Raw genomic sequence first — 24,817 nt, 5'->3', positions numbered from 1 at the left:
TAAAGCTAAAAGGACAGTTTATTTGTACCATCTTCATGTCAACACATTCAAGAACATCACAGATGAAAGAAACATTAAAAACTTCCACACTACACAAAGCTAGAAAAATAGTTTCTTCCTTTCTGTAGAAAAAACAGAAACATCAAACACCTCCAAGACTCTCTTTGAAAGAACTAAAAACCTTTATTCTCATGGTCCAATCATGAGTGAACTCCCCGATGAAGCCTTGTGTGCTAAAACATGTCAGAGTTTAAAGGTTAAACATGAGTTTCCAAAACGTTTTGCTGGAGAACAATGAACTATTTGACTGAGTTTCAATTATTTACAGACGAGCAAAACCAGGACAGAGAAAAAAGGACAAAACTGACTCAGTAAAACGACAGAAAATAAGATCCCATGTAAATCTGTATTATGTAGAAGTTCAGCCCAGCAACCAGTTCAGTTCAACACAAGTTTAAATGATTCTATCTGAACTCTGTGGAGCCTGATCTCAAGCTTTTTGAGTCTGACACTGAAACCAGAGGATCTTTCTGTCTCTTCAGATTCACTGTGATCCAGTTATGGGAGTGATTTCAGCCCTGAGTGATCACGCTGATGTTTGCACAGAGCAGACAATGAGGTGAATGTTTGGGCACATTGGTAACAGTGAAACAGTTTATTAATAACGTGGGATCGTTTGTGTTCGGAGTATGAACTGAGATTCCTGAAGCTCTTGTCACACTGGTCACAGCTGTAGTTTCCTTCCATGTGTGTACGTTCATGCTTGTTACGATGACCTGATTGTGAGAAGCTTTTGTCACAGTGTCTGCACTTGTATGGTTTCTCTCCTGTGTGGACTCGTTTGTGTTTTTTAAGTTGACCTGCAGTGATGAAGGATGACCCACACTGATCACAGAGGTGCTTTTTAACCCCACTGTGAATCAGTTCATGTTGTTTTAAGTGATGCGATGTGGTGAAGCTTCTCCCACATTCTTTGCAGTATTTCAGTTTGTCTCCAGTGTGTCTACGTTGATGTCTTTTTAAGCTCCTTTCATGGCTGAAAGTTTTTCCACAGAGGTCACAACGAAAGTCTTTCCCACCACCACGGTGATGACAGGGTTGAGAACTGGATCCATCTGTGTCGCTCTGCTTCTAAACAAAGACACAAAGACAGTGTAAGTCAGTCCTTCAACATTTTTATCCTGAACGTCGCCTGAAATAAAGAGCATCTCTGCAGACGTCCAATTACATTTGACTGTTTCAGTTAACACACTCAGTTTACTGGGCTGCAATAACTACAATACTACCACCATAATACTACAGTAATACTAAAATCATAACTGACGTGAAAATCTGAATAATCACTCAGAGCTGCTTTTCCATGCAGTAGAATTGCTAACATGCTAACACAGTTTAATGAGCAGAGTTGTTCCAAACAGTCAGGCTAATGACAAGATAACAATATAAATACATACCTCACAGTAACTGCACTTGTAGAGTCTCTTTCTGGTGTGGATCTGTTGGTGTGTATTTCGGTGCCCTCCCTGGCTGAAAGTTTTCCCACAGATGTCACAGCTGTATGCCTTAATTCCAGAGTGGGTAACTAGATGCTTCTGTAAGCTGCTACTGTGAGTAAAAGCTCTGCCACACTGATCACAGCTGTACGCTTTAACTCCACTGTGGATGAGATGGTGTTGTTTTAGGGAATCCTTCCAGGAAAAAGACTTTCCACACAAGTCACAGCTGAACGGTCTCTCTCCAGTGTGGATGACCTGATGCTGTTTTAGATTAGCCTTCAAAGTAAAATCCTTCCCACACTCGTCACAGGTGTGTTTTTTCTTTCCCTTTCTTCTGTGAGGTTTGTCGGCCTCCTGAGAGCGCTGACTTCTCGCTCCATGTTGGTCCTGCAGTGACAGAGATACAAACAGAGGCAGTGAGTGAAATGCAGTCGTGGAACAAACTCAACCTTCAAACTCCCTCCATTAACACTAGTTTTAAACCTGAAGGTGGAGTGTGGCACCAAACACCTTAAAGGTCTCTTATCCCCACCTGCTGGTAGTTCTAACACATTACATCCAACCTGCTGTTAAAAATAATTCATGACTGTTCAAACACTAAAATCATGCCCATCCCTCGTGATCGCACACACACACACACACACACACACACACACACACACACACACACACACACACTTACTTTTTCTAGATTTATACATAACCATTCAGTGATAATAAATCCTATGTTTGTCTTATTAGCTGCTGACAAAATGATTGAACAATACTGGGTTTTTTTTACATTAAGAAAAAGGCACCAAACATCAAACCTATTTAAGCCTAAACAGTAACACATGAAAGTAGAGCAGGGCGATATGACCAAAAATATTTATCACGATATACATTTGAAAATTTGTGATAACAATATAACTGACGATGTAATTGACGCGAGACAAAATACTTTACAACTCCACAACTTTATTAGTGCAAAAAAACCCATCAATATATTTTCACTTAAACAAGCAGCTGTTTTTTATGTGCATTAAAGTTATATAAAAATTTAACAGTGCAAATGCAAATTGCTTGCTGAGAGTTTAACCAAAAGGATTTTCCAGAGGAAATTGGCCGACATTTGCTCCAAGGCATTTGTATTTTCACTGTTAAATTTTTATATAACTTTAATGCACATAAAAAACAGCTGCTTGTTTAAGTGAAAATACATTGATGGGGTTTTTTTGCACTGATAAAGTCGTGGAGTTGTAAAGTATTTTGTCTAGTGTCAATTATATCGTCAGCTATATTGTTATCGCAAATTTTCAAATGTATATCGTGATAAATATTTTTGGTCATATCGCCCTGCTCTGTCTGTCACCTTCTGTGTTGAGCTCATTGTTTCCTCTGTAGTGGCTGAGCTGAGTCCAAGTAGCTGAAAATGTTCCTCTGCTGCTCCGTCAGACTCTTCTCCTCCTGCTGATCAGCTGGGACACAAAACAGATCTTTGTTAGGCTCCACACTGCACTGAAGAGTCAAAGTGTCTCATATGTTCAACAAATTTTTGCTTCCCGAGGTGTGCAAACAGACACAAAAGGTTTGAGCACCGATACCAAATTTAGCAGTATGGCAGACCAGTAGCAGGAGAGACTGAGGCCTGTTATTAGAATCAAATGCCCAGTGGGCCGACACACCGATTTGCAGCGTTAAGACAAAGACAGCTGTGTTTTATCCTGGAATACATTTATTTTACATTTTCTTGAAATGTTTTTCATTATAGCACTTTTACCTCCAACTAGGGGTGCAACGATACACAAAATTCACAGTTCAGTTCGATACTTTGGTGTCACGGTTCGATATTTTTTCGATACAAAAAAAAAGTTCATGCCTTTTTAATTAGTCATTTATTAACATTATAAATATATATTTTAACTCAAAAGTACAGTTTTTAAATTTAATGTTGATGAAACAACAAAAATAAATAAATAAATAAATCTGATTGAGGAATCACTCATCTTTGGAAAAGAGAGTTTATTACAGAGAAATGGCTCTTTCCAAAATAAAAGCTATTCTATACGCTTCTTCTGGGCTATACTCTCAGCAGCATATTAAACATATCAGGTCCCCATAAGGAGAATCATGTGCTAACGGCTGCCTAAATGACTCTGGTAACGTTTGTGGCATGCGTGCTTGTTGTTTTTGTCTGCTTCCACTTGTCTTTGCACTAGGATGATGTCGGCATAAATGTGTAGTCATATTCATTGTGTTCCCACTAGTGCTGTCAGCGTTAAACTCGTTAAAATGACGTTAACGCCATAACGCTGCAAATCTCCCTTAACGAGTTACCATGGATCGTGTGCGTGGGGCTGGACGGCATCAACATGTTAACGAGCTAACGGCGATAACGCACTAGTTCCAACCAATTGAGCATTGCGTGGCACATCGGACATACTGTTTTACTTTTGTCCATGACGCGCTTACCATCAGGGTCATGCTTCACATGAACATCACGATAGTTTCAAACGCCAGATCTGAATGAAGGTGGGGGAGGTTCAATTTCGGGTAGCGTTGAGGCAGTTGCCATATTGCAACGAGCTTGGCTTCTGTCTTGCTAGCTTGCGCTGCGCTCAGTGGATCTGCACTCGACAGTGCAGCCTAGGCGGGGTAGTCGAACACAGATCTACTGAGCGCTCAACACAGACAGCATCGTTGGAAGAAAAGTTGATAAAACAAATAAAAGATTTTGTATTGTTCGATACATATGCATACCGAACCGAAAGCACTTTATCGAACGTATTTGTTTGTTTTGTTTTTTTAAAAACACACTCCCTTCACCTCTTCTACATTCTTATGTTTCTCCCAGAGCAGATCTGAGGGGCAGCCCCTCAGTCATACACATATACTTTTAATCTCACCCTTAAGGGGTGGTCCCCAGGAGTTTCACAGCATGGTTTAGAACAGTGGTTCTCAAACTGTGGTACACATACCACTAGTAGTACTTAGTCTCTCTCTGGTGGTACACGGAAAATCTCAATTTCTTTTTTAAAGACTAAACAATATGTAATTGTGGAGGTATGCAAAGATGACACAAGCGTTCCCGGGGCTCTTCTGGGAGAGAGGGTGGACCAGAAAACGTCTCCCCGAGCATGAGTCCTCTATAAAGAGCAGCTTATTGCCAGTGGTTGCGGCCACTCCTGCAAGTGAGTAGTAACCCTTTGCAGCCAGCAACAGTGAATTGGTAAAGCCAGCTGTCGGAGGAAGACTTGAGTGAAGAGGAATCCGCCTTCATCTGTCTCTAGCAAGGACAGTGTGCTCTACATGAGCTCAAGAGCAATACCGTCACCCAGACCCGAGAGAGAGGGGTTTCTCGGTCCGAGGGAGTAGCGCCGTAGACGTGGACAAAATTGTTGGTACCCTTCAGTCAATGAAAGAAGAACTGACCAGGGTGTCACTGCAGTTTGTCACACTGCGCACGCGCAAACACAAATGTCAGCGAAAAAGACGGCACAGCACAGCACATGTGTGTGATCTGGACACAAGCGATGGGAGCACAACTTGTAGAACTTTGGAAAGCTCATTCGAGCCTTTTCGATGTGGCCTCACAAAATTATCACGACCACAACAACCGTGAAAATAGTTGGATCTACACTGCTGCTCAATCACAGCTGCCTGATCAATGTTTTTCATTAGCAATTTAGCAAAGTTGATGGTGGTGGTGTGTCTGTGTGAGTGAAAGACAGAGAGGGAGAGCGAGCGACAGAATTTCCGTTATAACCTTCATTTTATGGACGCACAGTGTGAGCACTCAGGTCGCATCAGAGCATCGGGCCGTATAGTGTGAGACCCTGCACCGTGACCTATGAACTTCTAACCCCTGCGAGTCAACGTACAGTTTGAGTAGGAGCTGAATCGCGCGACTGAAAAAAATCGCAGTGTCTGCCCAGCATTAGCCCACGTATACTACGCGATGCACGACGAAGGCCAAAATCGGGCCGATCGCCAAAACGGTCGCACGACTCAAAAATCGGCTCAAAATGGGCCAAAAATCGCACAGTGTAAGCCCAGCATAAGCCCAGCATTACACACACACAGCTGTGGTTTCCTGTTTTGCTACACTCTGGAGAGCCTCGCCTTTAACGGTCTTCTCTCACAGAGAGCAACAGAAAGCGTCCTTCAGAAAACTTCGATAAACTCAAGATTGACTGAACAGTTCAAAGTTACCTTGACACTTACCTTTAGATGTGAGAGGTAGTGATGTGTCGAAGCTTCGAAGCGTGTCGAGTAATCTCGGGGGAATTTTTATGAAGCGCGTATCGAGGCTCGCTTTGATTACGTATGCAGTGACGTTCGAGGCCTCGTGGGCAGTCCGTACCACGTGACTGATTCAGGAACTGGCTCGCCGGTTCGCGCCAGATTCGAAATAAAATGGGCAGCAAAACACAGCTGATTCCCTCATCACGCTGTGTTGTGGAATTGGATTACCTACGTGCTACACAGTTACTTGAGCATTTCTTCTTCGATGGAACCAGCAAGGAAGAGATTTTTTTTCTCTTCTAATAAAGTATGCACACAGTAATAAATATCACAACTGATAAGTACCATAATATAAATAAACAACACTACAGATCCTATAATGTCTTTTAGTTTATTAAAAAGTGGAGCGCCACACAGTTTGTGTCATTATCCAGATGTACATAAGCATGATTACACAGTTACTAGGGGTGGGTTTTGATTATCGATTAAAATCGATTCTAGCTTGGATAACGTGATATTGATTCATTAAAATCCTGAATCGATTTTTAATATAAATTTATTTTGCCCCAAACGCCAGAATCTCAGGTTAAACCTCACTAAATTTCAACAACCACCAAACAGCTAAAACAGTAAATGACAGCAGATACACGTAGGCTATTATGCACAAAGACGTAAACACAAAGCGCGGACCCGCCGACACATCAGAATCAGTGAGATGTGGCCTTTCTCACCCGACGGCACGGACACGGTTAGGGCCGAAATCCGACAGCTCGCTGGTTCTGATCTGTCGGCGGGCCTTGTGTTTTACGCCCTTTTTGCGCTGATTCTGAAGCTGTAGGTTTTACCTCTCCAAACAATATTGACTGAACCAGCAGCAAAAGAAGATCCAAACTACGCTTCACATAAACATAGCCATGAATTCCCTCTGACTTTTGCTATTTTGCTTCCACCACGATAAAATCACACTTCATGCACAGCTCGTGGTCTCTCTCTGTACTCCAAGAACAGTTTCCCGTCTAAAAATCTGTTTTCTGCATTATTCACTTGCTTGTTATGCACAAGTCTACCGTTGTTTACAGCGCTGTCGGTCGCTGTTTTTTTCCCTTTTACTTACTTCCGAAAAGAAAACCTAATTTCTGCTGTTCAGTAGGCTACTGAACAAATGTAAACTTTTTAAAATTATGCAAAATGCAAAACGCTTAGCCGTGTCTCTAAACCTCTGTAACTTTTCTCTGCTTCACTTCAGCAGCATCAGGTAATGTTCATATGTTGATTAATGGTTTTCTTTCGTTTTTGATCTACTGCAGAATATTTTTATAAAATCGTTTTTCTGTTTTAGCCTCAGCTACTTTGATACAAAGGCATCTGCTGTGATGCTTACACCTTTGATAAAGTCTCGCAAATCTCATCTTTCTTTTTATAGATATAAAATTATGGAAATGTACTGATCCGTGATCTGAATTATAACATTTCTGACTGTCTGAGGAAAAATTTACCCAGATCGGATCGAATCGATTCTAGAAATCAGTGACGATACCCAGCTCTAACAGTTACACAATCATACCAAAACTCTGTCCTGATAGGTTCCACTTTCTCTTTTGTATCAGACATACTGAGACAATATTCGGGATAAATAATCATGAAAACAATTTATTTATTCAGTTTAGCGGTTTACACGTCACATCATTATAATCACAGAGCTTGTTTCACTTGAATCGTCCACTTGATGGCGAAGTACAGCAAATGAATCATCACAATGCTTCGAACCATGAGTCGACCAGTTGGATGAAAGCTTCAGTTCATCACGAGGCTTTATATCACCATCACTAGTATTTTTGTCCTAAACCATTCAGAGCTTTATAGACCAGCATCAGAACTTCAAAGTCTATCCTCTGACGGACAGGCAGCCAGAGTAAAGACCTCAGAGCTGGACTGATGTGGTCCACTTTTTTGGTCTTAGTGAGGACTCGAGCAGCAGAGTTCTGAATGAGCTGCAGTTGTCTGACTGATTTTTTAGGTAGACCTGTAAAGATGCTGTTACAGTAATCAAGCCTACTAAAAATGAATGCATGGACTAGTTTTTCCAGGTCCTGTTGAGACATCATAACAGTACTTAATTTTAAACGTTTACTCTTTGGCTGCTCCGCTTCCACCGTTTTTTTCGGCAAAATTATCCACATCCACCGCCGCGCTATGCAATCTGGGATATGTTGGGCCACGAAGTCTACACCGACACATCTTTAAAATTCAGGGAAATGAAGGAAACATTTGAGGGCCGCATTTCGAGCAGCCTTTGGGATACAGCCCAGGAGTGACATGTTTAGCCACATGTTCTCCTTAAGTTGCTGGCTGTCTGAGTGGTGTCCAAGAAACGATGTGGGCTTCATAGATAATTGGCAAACCTTCTGGAGGAAACCTGGTCTTGTTAGGAGAGACGGCATCCATCCCACTTTGGATGGAGCAGCTCTCATTTCTAGAAATATGGACACATTTATTAAACCCCCTAAAATATGACTATCCAGAGCTGGGACCAGGAAGCAGAGTTGCAGTCTTACACGCCTCTCTGCAGCTTCTCTCCTCCTGAAACGACAGCTTCAACACATAATCTGTTATTAGACTATTAAATATTTCACTTTAATGTTGCAACTACGCACTCACTTCTGTCTTTAAACAAAATAATATTTTCCAGTTACAGAAATCATGAAATCCAAACTAAAGTGTTACTGTTGCTATATGCATTTACTATAAATAATCGATGATGGTGCTGACATGAAGGAAGAGAAAGTTACAGGTTGCATCCTTTGAGTTTGTCTCTGTGCCTTTGGGCGATTTTTATGACAGATGTTTCTGTTCAATTCTTAAATCAACTTTTCAAAACACAAACACTATTTTAAAGCTTTTAAAGAGTAAAATATTAATGATAATTATAATAACAGTAATAAAAACAAAAGCTCTCAGATCCATCAAACCAAGCAGCAGAGAGAACAACAAGTGAAGATAAAACTTTAACCTTGTAGACTTCATTATGTTCCAGCTGCTCTGCAGACGCTGTGACCTCGAACTTAAGCAGGTCGTAAAGTATGTGCAGCTCAATAACTTCATAATTACACCCTGTGGTATTTAGGCAGCAGAACAACTAAGAATAACAACTACAAATAATGTTTTTAGGTTTCTGTTGTACTGCAAGGTTCTGTACAGGAGAAACAAACCAAGAGCAAATATTACGTCGCATTTAATTTAGAAATCAGTCCAATGACAAGGTGTGTAACATCTAGCAGGGTGACAGAAAAACCCAGGGTAACTTCCAAGGACCTCAACGTCTCTCCCACATTGCGTTTTTTAAACATGTTTCCATTTGTCACTTCAGTCTTTACTCTGAAATACAGGAAGAGAAATCATGGCTGAAACAATTTCTCATGAAACCAGGGGTGTGGTCCAACAGTCAGTTTGGTGAGGAAGGTTCCTAACTGAGAGAAGTGACCCAGAAGTATCTGTGTAGCAGCCACAATGAATCAAGATCATGAGCTTTATTAACTGATTAAAGTCTCTTCTTTCATCTTCTGTATTATTCAGTTTGCATTGGTAATGCCCATTATTGTAATGCTTTGTTAAGATGAGCAAAACTTTATTTTACTTTGGGTTAGCTGGGATAAGTGATGGATGGAGGGAATTTTACTTCAGCCACAGAAATCCTAAACAGGAAGGAGGAGCAGAGTTACAGTGGATCACTATCCAGCAGGGAAACAAGATTTATTTCAATTTCTTGGCCATGAGTGAGATTTACTAAGTGGGCAAATTAGGGTGACGATACCGTTCAAGAGTGATCTATTAATAGTGCACCAATTTACATTCAGAGATGCATGCAGCCAGTTCAACCAGTGACGTTTTGGTATAAGGGATAAATCTTCTGACCGAACCTGCTGGGACTGTGTGAGGTCCTGAGGCTAAGAGTAAGGATTTATCCACAGGAGAGCTGCGTTCTTACAAACCATCCCACTGTGTAAACCTGACATCTGTGGAACAGCTGAGCTGTATGATGTGTACAAGGACACAAAACATTATTTACCATCAGATCCCGAGCCCTCTATGTGTTAATCAAGACACTGCTGCTGTGCTACATCCATAAATAATGAATAAATTAGGAGCTAAAGCTAAAAGGACAGTTTATTTGTACCATCTTCATGTCAACACATTCAAGAACATCACAGATGAAAGAAACATTAAAAACTTCCACACTACACAAAGCTAGAAAAATAGTTTCTTCCTTTCTGTAGAAAAAACAGAAACATCAAACACCTCCAAGACTCTCTTTGAAAGAACTAAAAACCTTTATTCTCATGGTCCAATCATGAGTGAACTCCCCGATGAAGCCTTGTGTGCTAAAACATGTCAGAGTTTAAAGGTTAAACATGAGTTTCCAAAACGTTTTGCTGGAGAACAATGAACTATTTGACTGAGTTTCAATTATTTACAGACGAGCAAAACCAGGACAGAGAAAAAAGGACAAAACTGACTCAGTAAAACGACAGAAAATAAGATCCCATGTAAATCTGTATTATGTAGAAGTTCAGCCCAGCAACCAGTTCAGTTCAACACAAGTTTAAATGATTCTATCTGAACTCTGTGGAGCCTGATCTCAAGCTTTTTGAGTCTGACACTGAAACCAGAGGATCTTTCTGTCTCTTCAGATTCACTGTGATCCAGTTATGGGAGTGATTTCAGCCCTGAGTGATCACGCTGATGTTTGCACAGAGCAGACAATGAGGTGAATGTTTGGGCACATTGGTAACAGTGAAACAGTTTATTAGTAACGTGGGATCGTTTGTGTTCGGAGTATGAACTGAGATTCCTGAAGCTCTTGTCACACTGGTCACAGCTGTAGTTTCCTTCCATGTGTGTACGTTCATGCTTGTTACGATGACCTGATTGTGAGAAGCTTTTGTCACAGTGTCTGCACTTGTATGGTTTCTCTCCTGTGTGGACTCGTTTGTGTTTTTTAAGTTGACCTGCAGTGATGAAGGATGACCCACACTGATCACAGAGGTGCTTTTTAACCCCACTGTGAATCAGTTCATGTTGTTTTAAGTGATGCGATGTGGTGAAGCTTCTCCCACATTCTTTGCAGTATTTCAGTTTGTCTCCAGTGTGTCTACGTTGATGTCTTTTTAAGCTCCTTTCATGGCTGAAAGTTTTTCCACAGAGGTCACAACGAAAGTCTTTCCCACCACCACGGTGATGACAGGGTTGAGAACTGGATCCATCTGTGTCGCTCTGCTTCTAAACAAAGACACAAAGACAGTGTACGTCAGTCCTTCAACATTTTTATCCTGAACGTCGCCTGAAATAAAGAGCATCTCTGCAGACGTCCAATTACATTTGACTGTTTCAGTTAACACACTCAGTTTACTGGGCTGCAATAACTACAATACTACCACCATAATACTACAGTAATACTAAAATCATAACTGACGTGAAAATCTGAATAATCACTCAGAGCTGCTTTTCCATGCAGTAGAATTGCTAACATGCTAACACAGTTTAATGAGCAGAGTTGTTCCAAACAGTCAGGCTAAAATGACAAGATAACAATATAAATACATACCTCACAGTAACTGCACTTGTAGAGTCTCTTTCTGGTGTGGATCTGTTGGTGTGTATTTCGGTGCCCTCCCTGGCTGAAAGTTTTCCCACAGATGTCACAGCTGTATGCCTTAATTCCAGAGTGGGTAACTAGATGCTTCTGTAAGCTGCTACTGTGAGTAAAAGCTCTGCCACACTGATCACAGCTGTACGCTTTAACTCCACTGTGGATGAGATGGTGTTGTTTTAGGGAATCCTTCCAGGAAAAAGACTTTCCACACAAGTCACAGCTGAACGGTCTCTCTCCAGTGTGGATGACCTGATGCTGTTTTAGATTAGCCTTCAAAGTAAAATCCTTCCCACACTCGTCACAGGTGTGTTTTTTCTCTCCCTTTCTTCTGTGAGGTTTGTCGGCCTCCTGAGAGCGCTGACTTCTCGCTCCATGTTGGTCCTGCAGTGACAGAGATACAAACAGAGGCAGTGAGTGAAATGCAGTCGTGGAACAAACTCAACCTTCAAACTCCCTCCATTAACACTAGTTTTAAACCTGAAGGTGGAGTGTGGCACCAAACACCTTAAAGGTCTCTTATCCCCACCTGCTGGTAGTTCTAACACATTACATCCAACTTGCTGTTAAAAATAATTCATGACTGTTCAAACACTAAAATCATGCCCATCCCTCGTGATCGCACACACACACACACACACACACACACACACACACACACACACTTTTTCTAGATTTATACATAACCATTCAGTGATAATAAATCCTATGTTTGTCTTATTAGCTGCTGACAAAATGATTGAACAATACTGGGGTTTTTTTACATTAAGAAAAAGGCACCAAACATCAAACCTATTTAAGCCTAAACAGTAACACATGAAAGTAGAGCAGGGCGATATGACCAAAAATATTTATCACGATATACATTTGAAAATTTGTGATAACAATATAACTGACGATGTAATTGACGCGAGACAAAATACTTTACAACTCCACAACTTTATTAGTGCAAAAAAACCCATCAATATATTTTCACTTAAACAAACAGCTGTTTTTTATGTGCATTAAAGTTATATAAAAATTTAACAGTGCAAATGCAAATTGCTTGCTGAGAGTTTAACCAAAAGGATTTTCCAGAGGAAATTGGCCGACATTTGCTCCAAGGCATTTGTATTTTCACTGTTAAATTTTTATATAACTTTAATGCACATAAAAAACAGCTGCTTGTTTAAGTGAAAATACATTGATGGGGTTTTTTTGCACTGATAAAGTCGTGGAGTTGTAAAGTATTTTGTCTAGTGTCAATTATATCGTCAGCTATATTGTTATCGCAAATTTTCAAATGTATATCGTGATAAATATTTTTGGTCATATCGCCCTGCTCTGTCTGTCACCTTCTGTGTTGAGCTCATTGTTTCCTCTGTAGTGGCTGAGCTGAGTCCAAGTAGCTGAAAATGTTCCTCTGCTGCTCCGTCAGACTCTTCTCCTCCTGCTGATCAGCTGGGACACAAAACAGATCTTTGTTAGGCTCCACACTGCACTGAAGAGTCAAAGTGTCTCATATGTTCAACAAATTTTTGCTTCCCGAGGTGGGCAAACAGACACAAAAGGTTTGAGCACCGATACCAAATTTAGCAGTATGCAGACCAGTAGCAGGAGAGACTGAGGCCTGTTATTAGAATCAAATGCCCAGTGGGCCGACACACCGATTTGCAGCGTTAAGACAAAGACAGCTGTGTTTTATCCTGGAATACATTTATTTTACATTTTCTTGAAATGTTTTTCATTATAGCACTTTTACCTCCAACTAGGGGTGCAACGATACACAAAATTCACAGTTCAGTTCTGTTCGATACTTTGGTGTCACGGTTCGATATTTTTTCGATACAAAAATAAAAAGTTCATGCCTTTTTAATTTGTCATTTATTAACATTATAAATATATATTTTAACTCAAAAGTACAGTTTTTAAATTTAATGTTGATGAAACAACAAAAATAAATAAATAAATAAATCTGATTGAGGAATCACTCATCTTTGGAAAAGAGAGTTTATTACAGAGAAATGGCTCTTTCCAAAATAAAAGCTATTCTATACGCTTCTTCTGGGCTATACTCTCAGCAGCATATTAAACATATCAGGTCCCCATAAGGAGAATCATGTGCTAACGGCTGCCTAAATGACTCTGGTAACGTTTGTGGCATGCGTGCTTGTTGTTTTTGTCTGCTTCCACTTGTCTTTGCACTAGGATGATGTCGGCATAAATGTGTAGTCATATTCATTGTGTTCCCACTAGTGCTGTCAGCGTTAAACTCGTTAAAATGACGTTAACGCCATAACGCTGCAAATCTCCCTTAACGAGTTACCATGGATCGTGTGCGTGGGGCTGGACGGCATCAACATGTTAACGAGCTAACGGCGATAACGCACTAGTTCCCACCAATTGAGCATTGCGTGGCACATCGGACATACTGTTTTACTTTTGTCCATGACGCGCTTACCATCAGGGTCATGCTTCACATGAACATCACGATAGTTTCAAACGCCAGATCTGAATGAAGGTGGGGGAGCTTCAATTTCGGGTAGCGTTGAGGCAGTTGCCATATTGCAACGAGCTTGGCTTCTGTCTTGCTAGCTTGCGCTGCGCTCAGTGGATCTGCACTCGACAGTGCAGCCTAGGCGGGGTAGTCGAACACAGATCTACTGAGCGCTCAACACAGACAGCATCGTTGGAAGAAAAGTTGATAAAACAAATAAAAGATTTTGTATTGTTCGATACATATGCATACCGAACCGAAAGCACTTTATCGAACGTATTTGTTTGTTTTGTTTTTTTAAAAACACACTCCCTTCACCTCTTCTACATTCTTATGTTTCTCCCAGAGCAGATCTGAGGGGCAGCCCCTCAGTCATACACATATACTTTTAATCTCACCCTTAAGGGGTGGTCCCCAGGAGTTTCACAGCATGGTTTAGAACAGTGGTTCTCAAACTGTGGTACACATACCACTAGTAGTACTTAGTCTCTCTCTGGTGGTACACGGAAAACCTCAATTTTTTTTTTAAAGACTAAACAATATGTAATTGTGGAGGTATGCAAAGATGACACAAGCGTTCCCGGGGCTCTTCTGGGAGAGAGGGTGGACCAGAAAACGTCTCCCTGAGCATGAGTCCTCTATAAAGAGCAGCTTATTGCCAGTGGTTGCGGCCACTCCTGCAAGTGAGTAGTAACCCTTTGCAGCCAGCAACAGTGAATTGGTAAAGCCAGCTGTCGGAGGAAGACTTGAGTGAAGAGGAATCCGCCTTCATCTGTCTCTAGCAAGGACAGTGTGCTCTACATGAGCTCAAGAGCAATACCGTCACCCAGACCCGAGAGAGAGGGGTTTCTCGGTCCGAGGGAGTAGCGCCGTAGACGTGGACAAAATTGTTGGTACCCTTCAGTCAATGAAAGAAGAACTGACCAGGGTGTCACTGCAGTTTGTCACACTGCGCACGCGCAAACACAAATGTCAGCGAAAAAGACGGCACAGCACATGTGTGATCTGGACACAAGCGATGGGAGCACAACTTGTAGAACTTTGGAAAGCTCATTCGAGCCTTTTCGATGTGGCCTCACAAAATTATCACGACCACAACAACCGTGAAAATAGTTGGATCTACACTGCTGCTCAATCACAGCTGCCTGATCAATGTTTTTCATTAGCAATTTAGCAAAGTTGATGGTGGTGGTGTGTCTGTGTGAGTGAAAGACAGAGAGGGAGAGCGAGCGACAGAATTTCCGTTATAACCTTCATTTTATGGACGCACAGTGTGAGCACTCAGGTCGCATCAGAGCATCGGGCCGTATAGTGTGAGACCCTGCACCGTGACCTATGAACTTCTAACCCCTGCGAGTCAACGTACAGTTTGAGTAGGAGCTGAATCGCGCGACTGAAAAAAATCGCAGTGTCTGCCCAGCATTAGCCCACGTATACTACGCGATGCACGACGCACGATGAAGGCCAAAATCGGGCCGATCGCCAAAACGGTCGCACGACTCAAAAATCGGCTCAAAATGGGCCAAAAATCGCACAGTGTAAGCCCAGCATAAGCCCAGCATTACACACACACAGCTGTGGTTTCCTGTTTTGCTACACTCTGGAGAGCCTCGCCTTTAACGGTCTTCTCTCACAGAGAGCAACAGAAAGCGTCCTTCAGAAAACTTCGATAAACTCAAGATTGACTGAACAGTTCAAAGTTACCTTGACACTTACCTTTAGATGTGAGAGGTAGTGATGTGTCGAAGCTTCGAAGCGTGTCGAGTAATCTCGGGGGAATTTTTGTGAAGCGCGTATCGAGGCTCGCTTTGATTACGTATGCAGTGACGTTCGAGGCCTCGTGGGCAGTCCGTACCACGTGACTGATTCAGGAACTGGCTCGCCGGTTCGCGCCAGATTCGAAATAAAATGGGCAGCAAAACACAGCTGATTCCCTCATCACGCTGTGTTGTGGAATTGGATTACCTACGTGCTACACAGTTACTTGAGCATTTCTTCTTCGATGGAACCAGCAAGGAAGAGATTTTTTTTCTCTTCTAATAAAGTATGTACACAGTAATAAATATCACAAATGATAAGTACCATAATATAAATAAACAACACTACAGATCCTATAATGTCTTTTAGTTTATTAAAAAGTGGAGCGCCACACAGTTTGTGTCATTATCCAGATGTACATAAGCATGATTACACAGTTACTAGGGGTGGGTTTTGATTATTGATTAAAATCGATTCTAGCTTGGATAACGTGATATTGATTCATTAAAATCCTGAATCGATTTTTAATATAAATTTATTTTGCCCCAAACGCCAGAATCTCAGGTTAAACTTCACTAAATTTCAACAACCACCAAACAGCTAAAACAGTAAATGACAGCAGATACACGTAGGCTATTATGCACAAAGACGTAAACACAAAGCGCGGACCCGCCGACACATCAGAATCAGTGAGATGTGGCCTTTCTCACCCGACGGCACGGACACGGTTAGGGCCGAAATCCGACAGCTCGCTGGTTCTGATCTGTCGGCGGGCCTTGTGTTTTACGCCCTTTTTGCGCTGATTCTGAAGCTCTAGGTTTTTACCTCTCCAAACAATATTGACTGAACCAGCAGCAAACGAAGATCCAAACTACGCTTCACATAAACATAGCCATGAATTCCCTCTGACTTTTGCTATTTTGCTTCCACCACGATAAAATCACACTTCATGCACAGCTCGTGGTCTCTCTCTGTACTCCAAGAACAGTTTCCCGTCTAAAAATCAGTTTTCTGCATTATTCGCTTGCTTGTTATGCACAAGTCTACCGTTGTTTACAGCGCTGTCGGTCGCTGTTTTTTTCCCTTTTACTTACTTCCAAAAAGAAAACCTGATTTCTGCTGTTCAGTAGGCTACTGAACAAATGTAAACTTTTTAAAATTATGCAAAATGCAAAACGCTTAGCCGTGTCTCTAAACCTCTGTAACTTTTCTCTGCTTCACTTCAGCAGCATCAGGTAATGTTCATATGTTGATTAATGGTTTTCTTTCGTTTTTGATCTACTGCAGAATATTTTTATAAAATCGTTTTTCTGTTTTAGCCTCAGCTACTTTGATACAAAGGCATCTGCTGTGATGCTTACACCTTTGATAAAGTCTCGCAAATCTCATCTTTCTTTTTATAGATATAAAAATATGGAAATGTACTGATCCGTGATCTGAATTATAACATTTCTGACTGTCTGAGGAAAAATTTACCCAGATCGGATCGAATCGATTCTAGAAATCAGTGACGATACCCAGCTCTAACAGTTACACAATCATACCAAAACTCTGTCCTGATAGGTTCCACTTTCTCTTTTGTATCAGACATACTGAGACAATATTCGGGATAAATAATCATGAAAACAATTTATTTATTCAGTTTAGCGGTTTACACGTCACATCATTATAATCACAGAGCTTGTTTCACTTGAATCGTCCACTTGATGGCGAAGTAGAGCAAATGAATCATCACAATGCTTCGAACCATGAGTCGACCAGTTGGATGGAAAGCTTCAGTTCATCACGAGGCTTTATATCACCATCACTAGTATCTTGGTCCTAAACCATTCAGAGCTTTATAGACCAGCATCAGAACTTCAAAGTCTATCCTCTGACGGACAGGCAGCCAGAGTAAAGACCTCAGAGCTGGACTGGTGTGGTCCACTTTTTTGGTCTTAGTGAGGACTCGAGCAGCAGAGTTCTGAATGAGCTGCAGTTGTCTGACTGATTTTTTAGGTAGACCTGTAAAGATGCTGTTACAGTAATCAAGCCTACTAAAAATGAATGCATGGACTAGTTTTTCCAGGTCCTGTTGAGACATCATAACAGTACTTACTTTTAAACGTTTACTCTTTGGCCGCTCAGCTTCCAACGTTTTTTTCGGCAAAATTATCCACATCGACCGCCGCGCTATGCAATCTGGGATGTGTTGGGCCACGAAGTCTTTAAAATTCAGGGAACTGAAGGACACATTTGAGGGCCGCATTTCGAGCAGCCTTTGAATTGGAACAGCCTTCGTCGCGTTGCTGTGACGTAATCGGCCTTAAAATGCGGCCTTTAAGGCTGCAGACCCTGAATTGGGATACAGACCAGGGGCCCGTTCTTCGTACCTCGCTAAGTAGGTTAGCCGGATTAGATTGTTGACGATTTCGCGTGATCCTGGATCAGTCGGTTCCCCGAAGCTCATCCGGGACTTGCTGTCATAGCAACAGAGCCGTAAGCGTAAACCTGCTCGGGAGCAGGTTCACTTTATGTAAACAGGATTAGATCGCGGCCACGCAGGTATGTCCGCTTCATTTATACGAAAGCAACAGCGATATTCCACCACTGTTTCACCATAAATAAATATTATCAATGTAACTAAAGACAATGCAGCACCTGATCCATTTATTGATTTCACACAGATACATACAGGTCATTTCCTAAAAAAGGGAAATGTACTATTAACATTCTATTACATGTATGTGATTATTACAGATGTAATTCATATTTCAGAGTAGTAATTGTAAGTTACTTCGTGTAATCAAGATGAGAGACCACGGCTATAAAAGCGAAGGTGGATTTGGGAAGCCTGTCGCAGCCATGTCCTGTCCGTATACGCGAGCCACCCATTGCGGAAGGTGCAAGATTGATAAGGAGAGTCCTCAGAATTCAGCGTATATTGCGGGATAGACAGGATCCTTCAGCTCAGCGCGACAGTGTGCTCATAGAGAGATATCGATTTTCCCGTGAGGGTATTATTTACTTAACCAACTTGTTGACGAGGGGGTGCAGGACCACCACCTGTCTTTTTTTCCTCTGCCCTTTTCTTGGTTGCTGTTATGAACAAACTAACAGAGTATTACAGGCCAGTATTACCTTGCCAAGAGACGCAAAGCAATCTAAGAGATAAATATTACCATTCTGTAGAATACTCCTGTATTCCACTTTTACTTGTTCCCATGTTCTTGTGGGTCCTGTTGTGGCTCTAATGTGAAAGGGGATATAATATAACATATTATAATATAATATAATGCCATATGATATTGGACAATATAGTGTCATATGATAGATCTACCCTACCGCCTACTGGTGTTGGCCAGAGGGGCCGATGGCGCGATATGGCAGCCTGGCTACAACCGTAGCTGCCTCCACCAGTGTGTGAATGTGGGAGTGAATGAATAGTGGTATCGTAAAGCGCTTTGGGTGCCTTGGAAAGCGCTATATAAACCCACTCCATTATTATTATTATTATTAAATTACCTACGAGTTTGATTTGTCAGCAACTTTCTGCCAGCCCTCTCTCCTTGCTTTTGCAGCCTTTGCAGTGTTCTCTTGCGTTTTAATTAAACTCTGAAACTCCTGAAATCCCTCACTCAAGAGTTCTTGCTCTGCTGCCGGAAAATACCGAGCACGCCCCTTCGACATTTTCGCCGACCAATCAGCGGGTTGCCGATCAATGTTTCTACTATCGATGCGTAGCCCCTTTTACGACGCCCAGTGATGTCACATTCCTGCGTCCAGCTGTAGTAATCGTCAACAGCAAGTGTGTTCGGGGAACCGGATTAGCGAGCTCACGGTTAGCGCGATGATTTGATCTTGGATGTGTCATTTGATCTTGGATGTAGTAAGCGAGGTACGAAGAACGGGCCCCAGGAGTGACATGCTTAGCCACATGTTCTCCTTAAGTTGCTGGCTGTCTGAGTGGTGTCCAAGAAACGATGTGGGCTTCATAGATAATTGGCAAACCTTCTGGAGGAAACCTGGTCTTGTTAGGAGAGATGGCATCCATCCCACTTTGGATGGAGCAGCTCTCCTTTCTAGAAATATGGACACATTTATTAAACCCTCTAAAATATGACTATCCAGAGCTGGGACCAGGAAGCAGAGTTGCAGTCTTACACGCCTCTCTGCAGCTTCTCTCCTCCTGAAACGACAGCTTCAACACAGCATTTAAGCTGTTGTTAGACTATTAAATATTTCACTCTAATGTTGCAACTACCCAGTCACTTCTGTCTTTAAACAAAATATTTTCCAGTTACAGAAATCATGAAATCCAAACTAAAGTGTTACTGTTGCTATATGCATTTACTATAAATAATCGATGATGGTGCTGACATGAAGGAAGAGAAAGTTACAGGTTGCATCCTTTGAGTTTGTCTCTGTGCCTTTGGGCGATTTTTATGACAGATGTTTCTGTTCAATTCTTAAATCAACTTTTCAAAACACAAACACTATTTTAAAGCTTTTAAAGAGTAAAATATTAATGATAATTATAATAACAGTAATAAAAACAAAAGCTCTCAGATCCATCAAACCAAGCAGCAGAGAGAACAACAAGTGAAGATAAAACTTTAACCTTGTAGACTTCATTATGTTCCAGCTGCTCTACAGACGCTGTGACCTCGAACTTAAGCAGGTCGTAAAGTATGTGCAGCTCAATAACTTCATAATTACACAGGGTGTAATTATGAAGTTATGAATTATGAAGAGCAAATATATCCTCTAAATCAGCGTAGCACATGTGCAGCTGCTGGGATTCACTTAAGCATTCGGCTCGTCGCTGTTGCAGATTTTTCTCTCGCTGTTCTGGCTCACAGCGCTGCAAGCACAAAAATAAATATCCCCAAAGGTGTGAAAGGGAGCTAATTAGTAAGAGTATTGTTACTCTCCCCAGGAGTAGTCCAGCAGTAGAAATCAGTCCAATAACAAGGTGTGTAACATCTAGCAGGGTGACAGAAAAACCCAGGGTAACTTCCAAGGACCTCAACGTCTCTCTCACATTGCGTTTTTTAAACATGTTTCCATTTGTCACTTCAGTCTTTACTCTGAAATACAGGAAGAGAAATCATGGCTGAAACAATTTCTCATGAAACCAGGGGTGTGGTCCAACAGTCAGTTTTGGTGAGGAAGGTTCCTAACTGAGAGAAGTGACCCAGAAGTATCTGTGTAGCAGCCACAATGAATCAAGATCATGAGCTTTATTAACTGATCCAAGTCTATTCTTTCATCTTCTGTATTATTCAGTTTGCATTGGTAATGCCCATTATTGTAATGCTTTTTTAGTTCAGTTCAGTTCAGTTCATTTTTATTTCAAACATTTCAAACATGTGCCTTCACAATCATTACAAAATATCATTCCATTATTTGTTTGAAAAGGAGTAGGCTGAAGTATTTACTTATTTGTCCCTACCCCCTCAAGTTTTACCATTCATTCATTTAATTTTTTTTGTCTTAAATTAAACAAACAACATATGAAACATATGAAGTAAAACAAAACATAACATACATAAATCAAAACAAGAAATTAGCAAGCCCCACCACAGTATAGTTTCTTTCATATGAAAAATACAAAATGTGTATATTTGCAGATACACAAGTTATGGAAAAACAACAAACCAAAACAAAACAAAATAACAAAAAAGAACCGCAACACCATTACCAGCTACATTACCGTCCTGGGTTAACCCCGTTTTCTTCATTCTTATACTTATTTAAAATTAGGTTTTTATATTTTACTTTAAACTGTTTTATGTTTTGACTGTCTTTTATTTCTTCTGTTAGACTGTTCCATAATTTAACTCCTGCAATTGAGATAGACATAGTTCTTAAAGTTGTTCTAGCACTTTGTATTCTTAAATTCCATTTCCCTCTTAAGTTATACCCACCTTCTCTTTCTATGAACAATTTACAGATTTCTTTGGGAAGCAATTTATTTCTTACTTTATACATTATCTGCGCTGTTTTAAGCTTCACCAAGTCTTGGAATTTGATAGCTTGCATTTTGACAAAGAGTGCATTTGTATGGTCCCTGTACCCTACATTATTTATTAATCTAATGGCCCTTTTCTGTATTATAGTTATTGTTTGTATGTTACTTTTTTAAGATGAGCAAAACTTTATTTTACTTTGGGTTAGATGGGATGAGTGATGGATGGAGGGAATTTTACTTCAGTCACAGAAATCCTAAATAGGAAGGAGGAGCAGAGTTACAGTGGATCACTATCCAGCAGGGAAACAAGATTTATTTCAATTTCTTGGCAAAGAGTGAGATTTACGCAGTGGGCAAATTAGGGAGATGACACCATCAGATCCCGAGCCCTCCATGTGTTAATCAAGACACTGCTGCTGTGCTACATCCACAAATAATGAATAAATTAGGAGCTAAAGCTAAAAGGACAGTTTATTTGTACCATCTTCATGTGAACACATTCAAGAACATCACAGATGAAAGAAACATTAAAAACTTCCACACTACATAAAGCAAGAAAAATAGTTTTTCTTTCAGGTGATTTCAGAAAAAACAAAACATCAAAAACCTCCAAGACTCTCTTTGAAAGAACTAAAAACCTTTATTCTCATGGTCCAATCATGAGTGAACTCCCCGATGAAGCCTTGTGTGCTAAAACATGTCAGAGTTTAAAGGTTAAACATGAGTTTCCAAAACGTTTTGCTGGAGAACAATGAACTATTTGACTGAGTTTCAATTATTTACAGACGAGCAAAACCAGGGCCCTGTTTCAGGAAGCCGGTTTAGTGGAAAAACTGAGTAAGTATACCCTGAGTTAACGAAAACTCTGGGTTTTCGGTTTCACAAAGCGAGTTCAGCTGAAGCCTGAGTGAGTCACTATGACGACACACGCCGTGAAGCTAACCTGCCCCCTAGCAGGTTTACTACAACTAACCCTGACTGTCTCCGCCCCTTTGTCGGAAACCTGACAGTAGGAAGTGTCGGACATGGCGTGTCCCTTCCTTGAAGAGCCAGTAGATCGTGAAGCCCAAATTCTCCGCAGAGCTCTCCGCTGGGAGAGAGTGATCAGAGCGCGTTTGGACATTTTATCATTTCCTGATGATTTTCTGTGTGAACGTTACCGTTTCTCAGCACAATCTATAAGTTATTTGGATAACATCCTCAGGCCATATATTACGCATGTGACACATCGTGGACATCCTCTCAGTTCTGTACATATTATTTGTATTGCACTTCGGTTTTTTGCAAACGGGAGCTTTCTGTATAATATTGGTGAAGCTGAGCACGTTTCCAAGGCTACCGTCTGTCGGGCAGTCAGGAATGTTACAGTTGCACTGAAACGTCTCCTGTACTCGTTTGTGGTGTTCCCCGGTCATAGACCCACAAGATTCATCAAAGAGGGATGCCACAAAATTGCAGGTATCAGGATGAACAAAACTTAATTCATGATGTGGTGCTACTTGGACTACTACTTAAATTTTACATTTATTTTCACGGTTCCCAGGCGTGATTGGCTGTACAGATGGCACTCACATTCCAGTCATTGCTCCTTCAGTAAATGAAGGAGACTATGTGAACAGGAAGTCTTTCCACAGCATTAATGTACAGGTACATAGTTCCCTGTAGCATTTCAAACTAACAAATTATTTCATTATAGTAATGGATGCTAATTTGTGTTCTCTGCACTGTGAAGATCATATGTGATGCTGCCAACATTATCACAAATGTGGAAGCCAAGTGGCCAGGCTCTGTCCATGACTCACAAATATTCCGTGAATGTACACTGAGCACAAAATTTGGACATGGTGAGTTGAGAATACTTTAAAATATATAAAGACCAATTGCTTCAGGGACATTTGAACTGAAGTGTATCCTTCTGTCTTAGGAGAGTTCACTGGCTACTTGCTTGGTGATAGGGGGTATCCATGTTTACCCTATTTGCTTACCCCTTACCCTGACCCTGAACCGGGCCCACAGCAGCGATATAATCTGGCTAATTGCAGGACAAGAGCCAGAATTGAAATGACTATCGGAATGCTTAAGGCCCGGTTCCAGTGCCTGCAAAGACTCAGGGTCACCCCAGAAAGGGCATGTGACATTATTGTGGCATGTGTGATTCTTCACAACATTGCCACAATTAGAGGAGAACACTGTCCTTCTGAACCAGACATCAGCAGTGATCCAAACCATGAACATCCTGACCCTCCCACGGACATACAAGATGGAAGCGCAGTCAGAGACACCATATGTCACAATCATTTCTTTTGACCCATCACCTCAACATGTTGAAAGAAGAATAAACAGATTTTTTGTTCAACTGGCTTTATTGGTCGCCTGTGTTTCCTGTACACAAAGTATTAAAAGATGTAAACCTCATAAAGTGTCTCTGTTGCTTCCTCCTCTGTAACAGCTGTCAATGTTTCTTCATTATTTTCCTGTAGTAAAGAAATAAACAACATTGCTGTTCTACTGTAAACTCATATAATCTGTGGAGTATTACTCACAACTGCATGTTGGTCTGGCTCAACAGGAGGCTGCACCAGATGCAGTACACCATCACCATCAACTGATAGAATATGAGGTTTATACAGGTCACTTATAACTTACAAGGGACCAAATGGCAATTAACAAACATACCAATCACCTTACACTTCATTGTCATTATGCTCTCAAAGACAACCAAGACTGAGGGAAGGCAAAATCAGTAGGAAAATAACTTCACTACAAAATAATCCATTATGGTAAAGAGTTTATCAAATGAATGAGTAGCACTGCAAAGGTGACTGTGAAGAAAGGATGTATGCACATCATGTATTATTTTGAATTTACCCCCTATGTAGGCACTTGTGTCCAGTGTTGGTCAAGTTACTTGAAAAAAGTAATCAGTAACTAATTACTGATTACTCCCCCCAAAAAGTAATCCCGTTACTTTACTGATTACTTATTTTCAAAAGTAATTAATTACTTAGTTACTTAGTTACTTTTTAAAAACACGATTTACAACCTGAAGAGGTGATAAAGTGATAGATCTTTCAGCCCAATTCTACTTTTTCTACATAATCCATCATACAAAATGTAATCAAATGGAAAAGTCTCTTTTTTTAACTTGTTTTATCAGTTTTAATCTTTTAACTTTATGCATCAAACAAAACATTTAATTATATGCAACATTCTCTGACTTGAATAAATTAGTTTAACATTTAAACCTATTTTCTGCACATTCC

The 24,817-nt window shown here is 40.9% G+C and overlaps 2 protein-coding genes and 1 long non-coding RNA gene across 4 annotated transcripts; 1 reads left to right on the top strand and 2 right to left on the bottom strand.

The window, feature by feature from the left end:
* On the bottom strand, positions 1-5,830 carry LOC145431138 (uncharacterized). The gene is made up of 4 exons (XM_080306601.1): positions 5,700-5,830; positions 2,848-2,953; positions 1,455-1,883; positions 1-1,131 (listed from the first exon to the last, which is right to left on the bottom strand). The coding sequence occupies exons 2-4, from the start codon at positions 2,863-2,865 to the stop codon at positions 559-561; spliced, it is 1,020 nt and encodes a 339-aa protein (XP_080162727.1). The 5' UTR covers positions 2,866-2,953; positions 5,700-5,830; the 3' UTR covers positions 1-558.
* A 4,036-nt stretch (positions 5,831-9,866) lies between these two features.
* Positions 9,867-15,681, bottom strand: LOC145431137 (uncharacterized). 2 transcript variants are annotated; one of them, XM_080306599.1, is made up of 4 exons: positions 15,560-15,681; positions 12,702-12,807; positions 11,323-11,751; positions 9,867-10,997 (listed from the first exon to the last, which is right to left on the bottom strand). In XM_080306599.1, exons 2-4 carry the CDS (start codon positions 12,717-12,719, stop codon positions 10,425-10,427), a joined length of 1,020 nt encoding a protein of 339 aa, XP_080162725.1. In that variant the 5' UTR covers positions 12,720-12,807; positions 15,560-15,681; the 3' UTR covers positions 9,867-10,424. The 2 variants fall into 2 exon arrangements, with proteins under 2 accessions (XP_080162725.1, XP_080162726.1); XM_080306600.1 differs by having other exon boundaries at positions 9,867-10,994.
* Positions 15,682-20,906: 5,225 nt separating this feature from the next.
* LOC145431141 (uncharacterized) lies at positions 20,907-23,915 on the top strand. The gene is made up of 2 exons (XR_013911482.1): positions 20,907-23,398; positions 23,479-23,915. It is a non-coding gene; the product is annotated as an uncharacterized LOC145431141 (long non-coding RNA).
* The last annotated feature ends 902 nt before the right edge of the window (positions 23,916-24,817 follow it).

Source organism: Astatotilapia calliptera, chromosome 9, assembly GCF_964374335.1.
Source record: "Astatotilapia calliptera chromosome 9, fAstCal68.1, whole genome shotgun sequence".
Taxonomy (NCBI): domain Eukaryota; kingdom Metazoa; phylum Chordata; class Actinopteri; order Cichliformes; family Cichlidae; genus Astatotilapia; species Astatotilapia calliptera.
The sequence above is the reverse complement of the archived record's forward strand: the minus strand, read 5'-3'. Positions and strand labels throughout refer to the sequence as shown.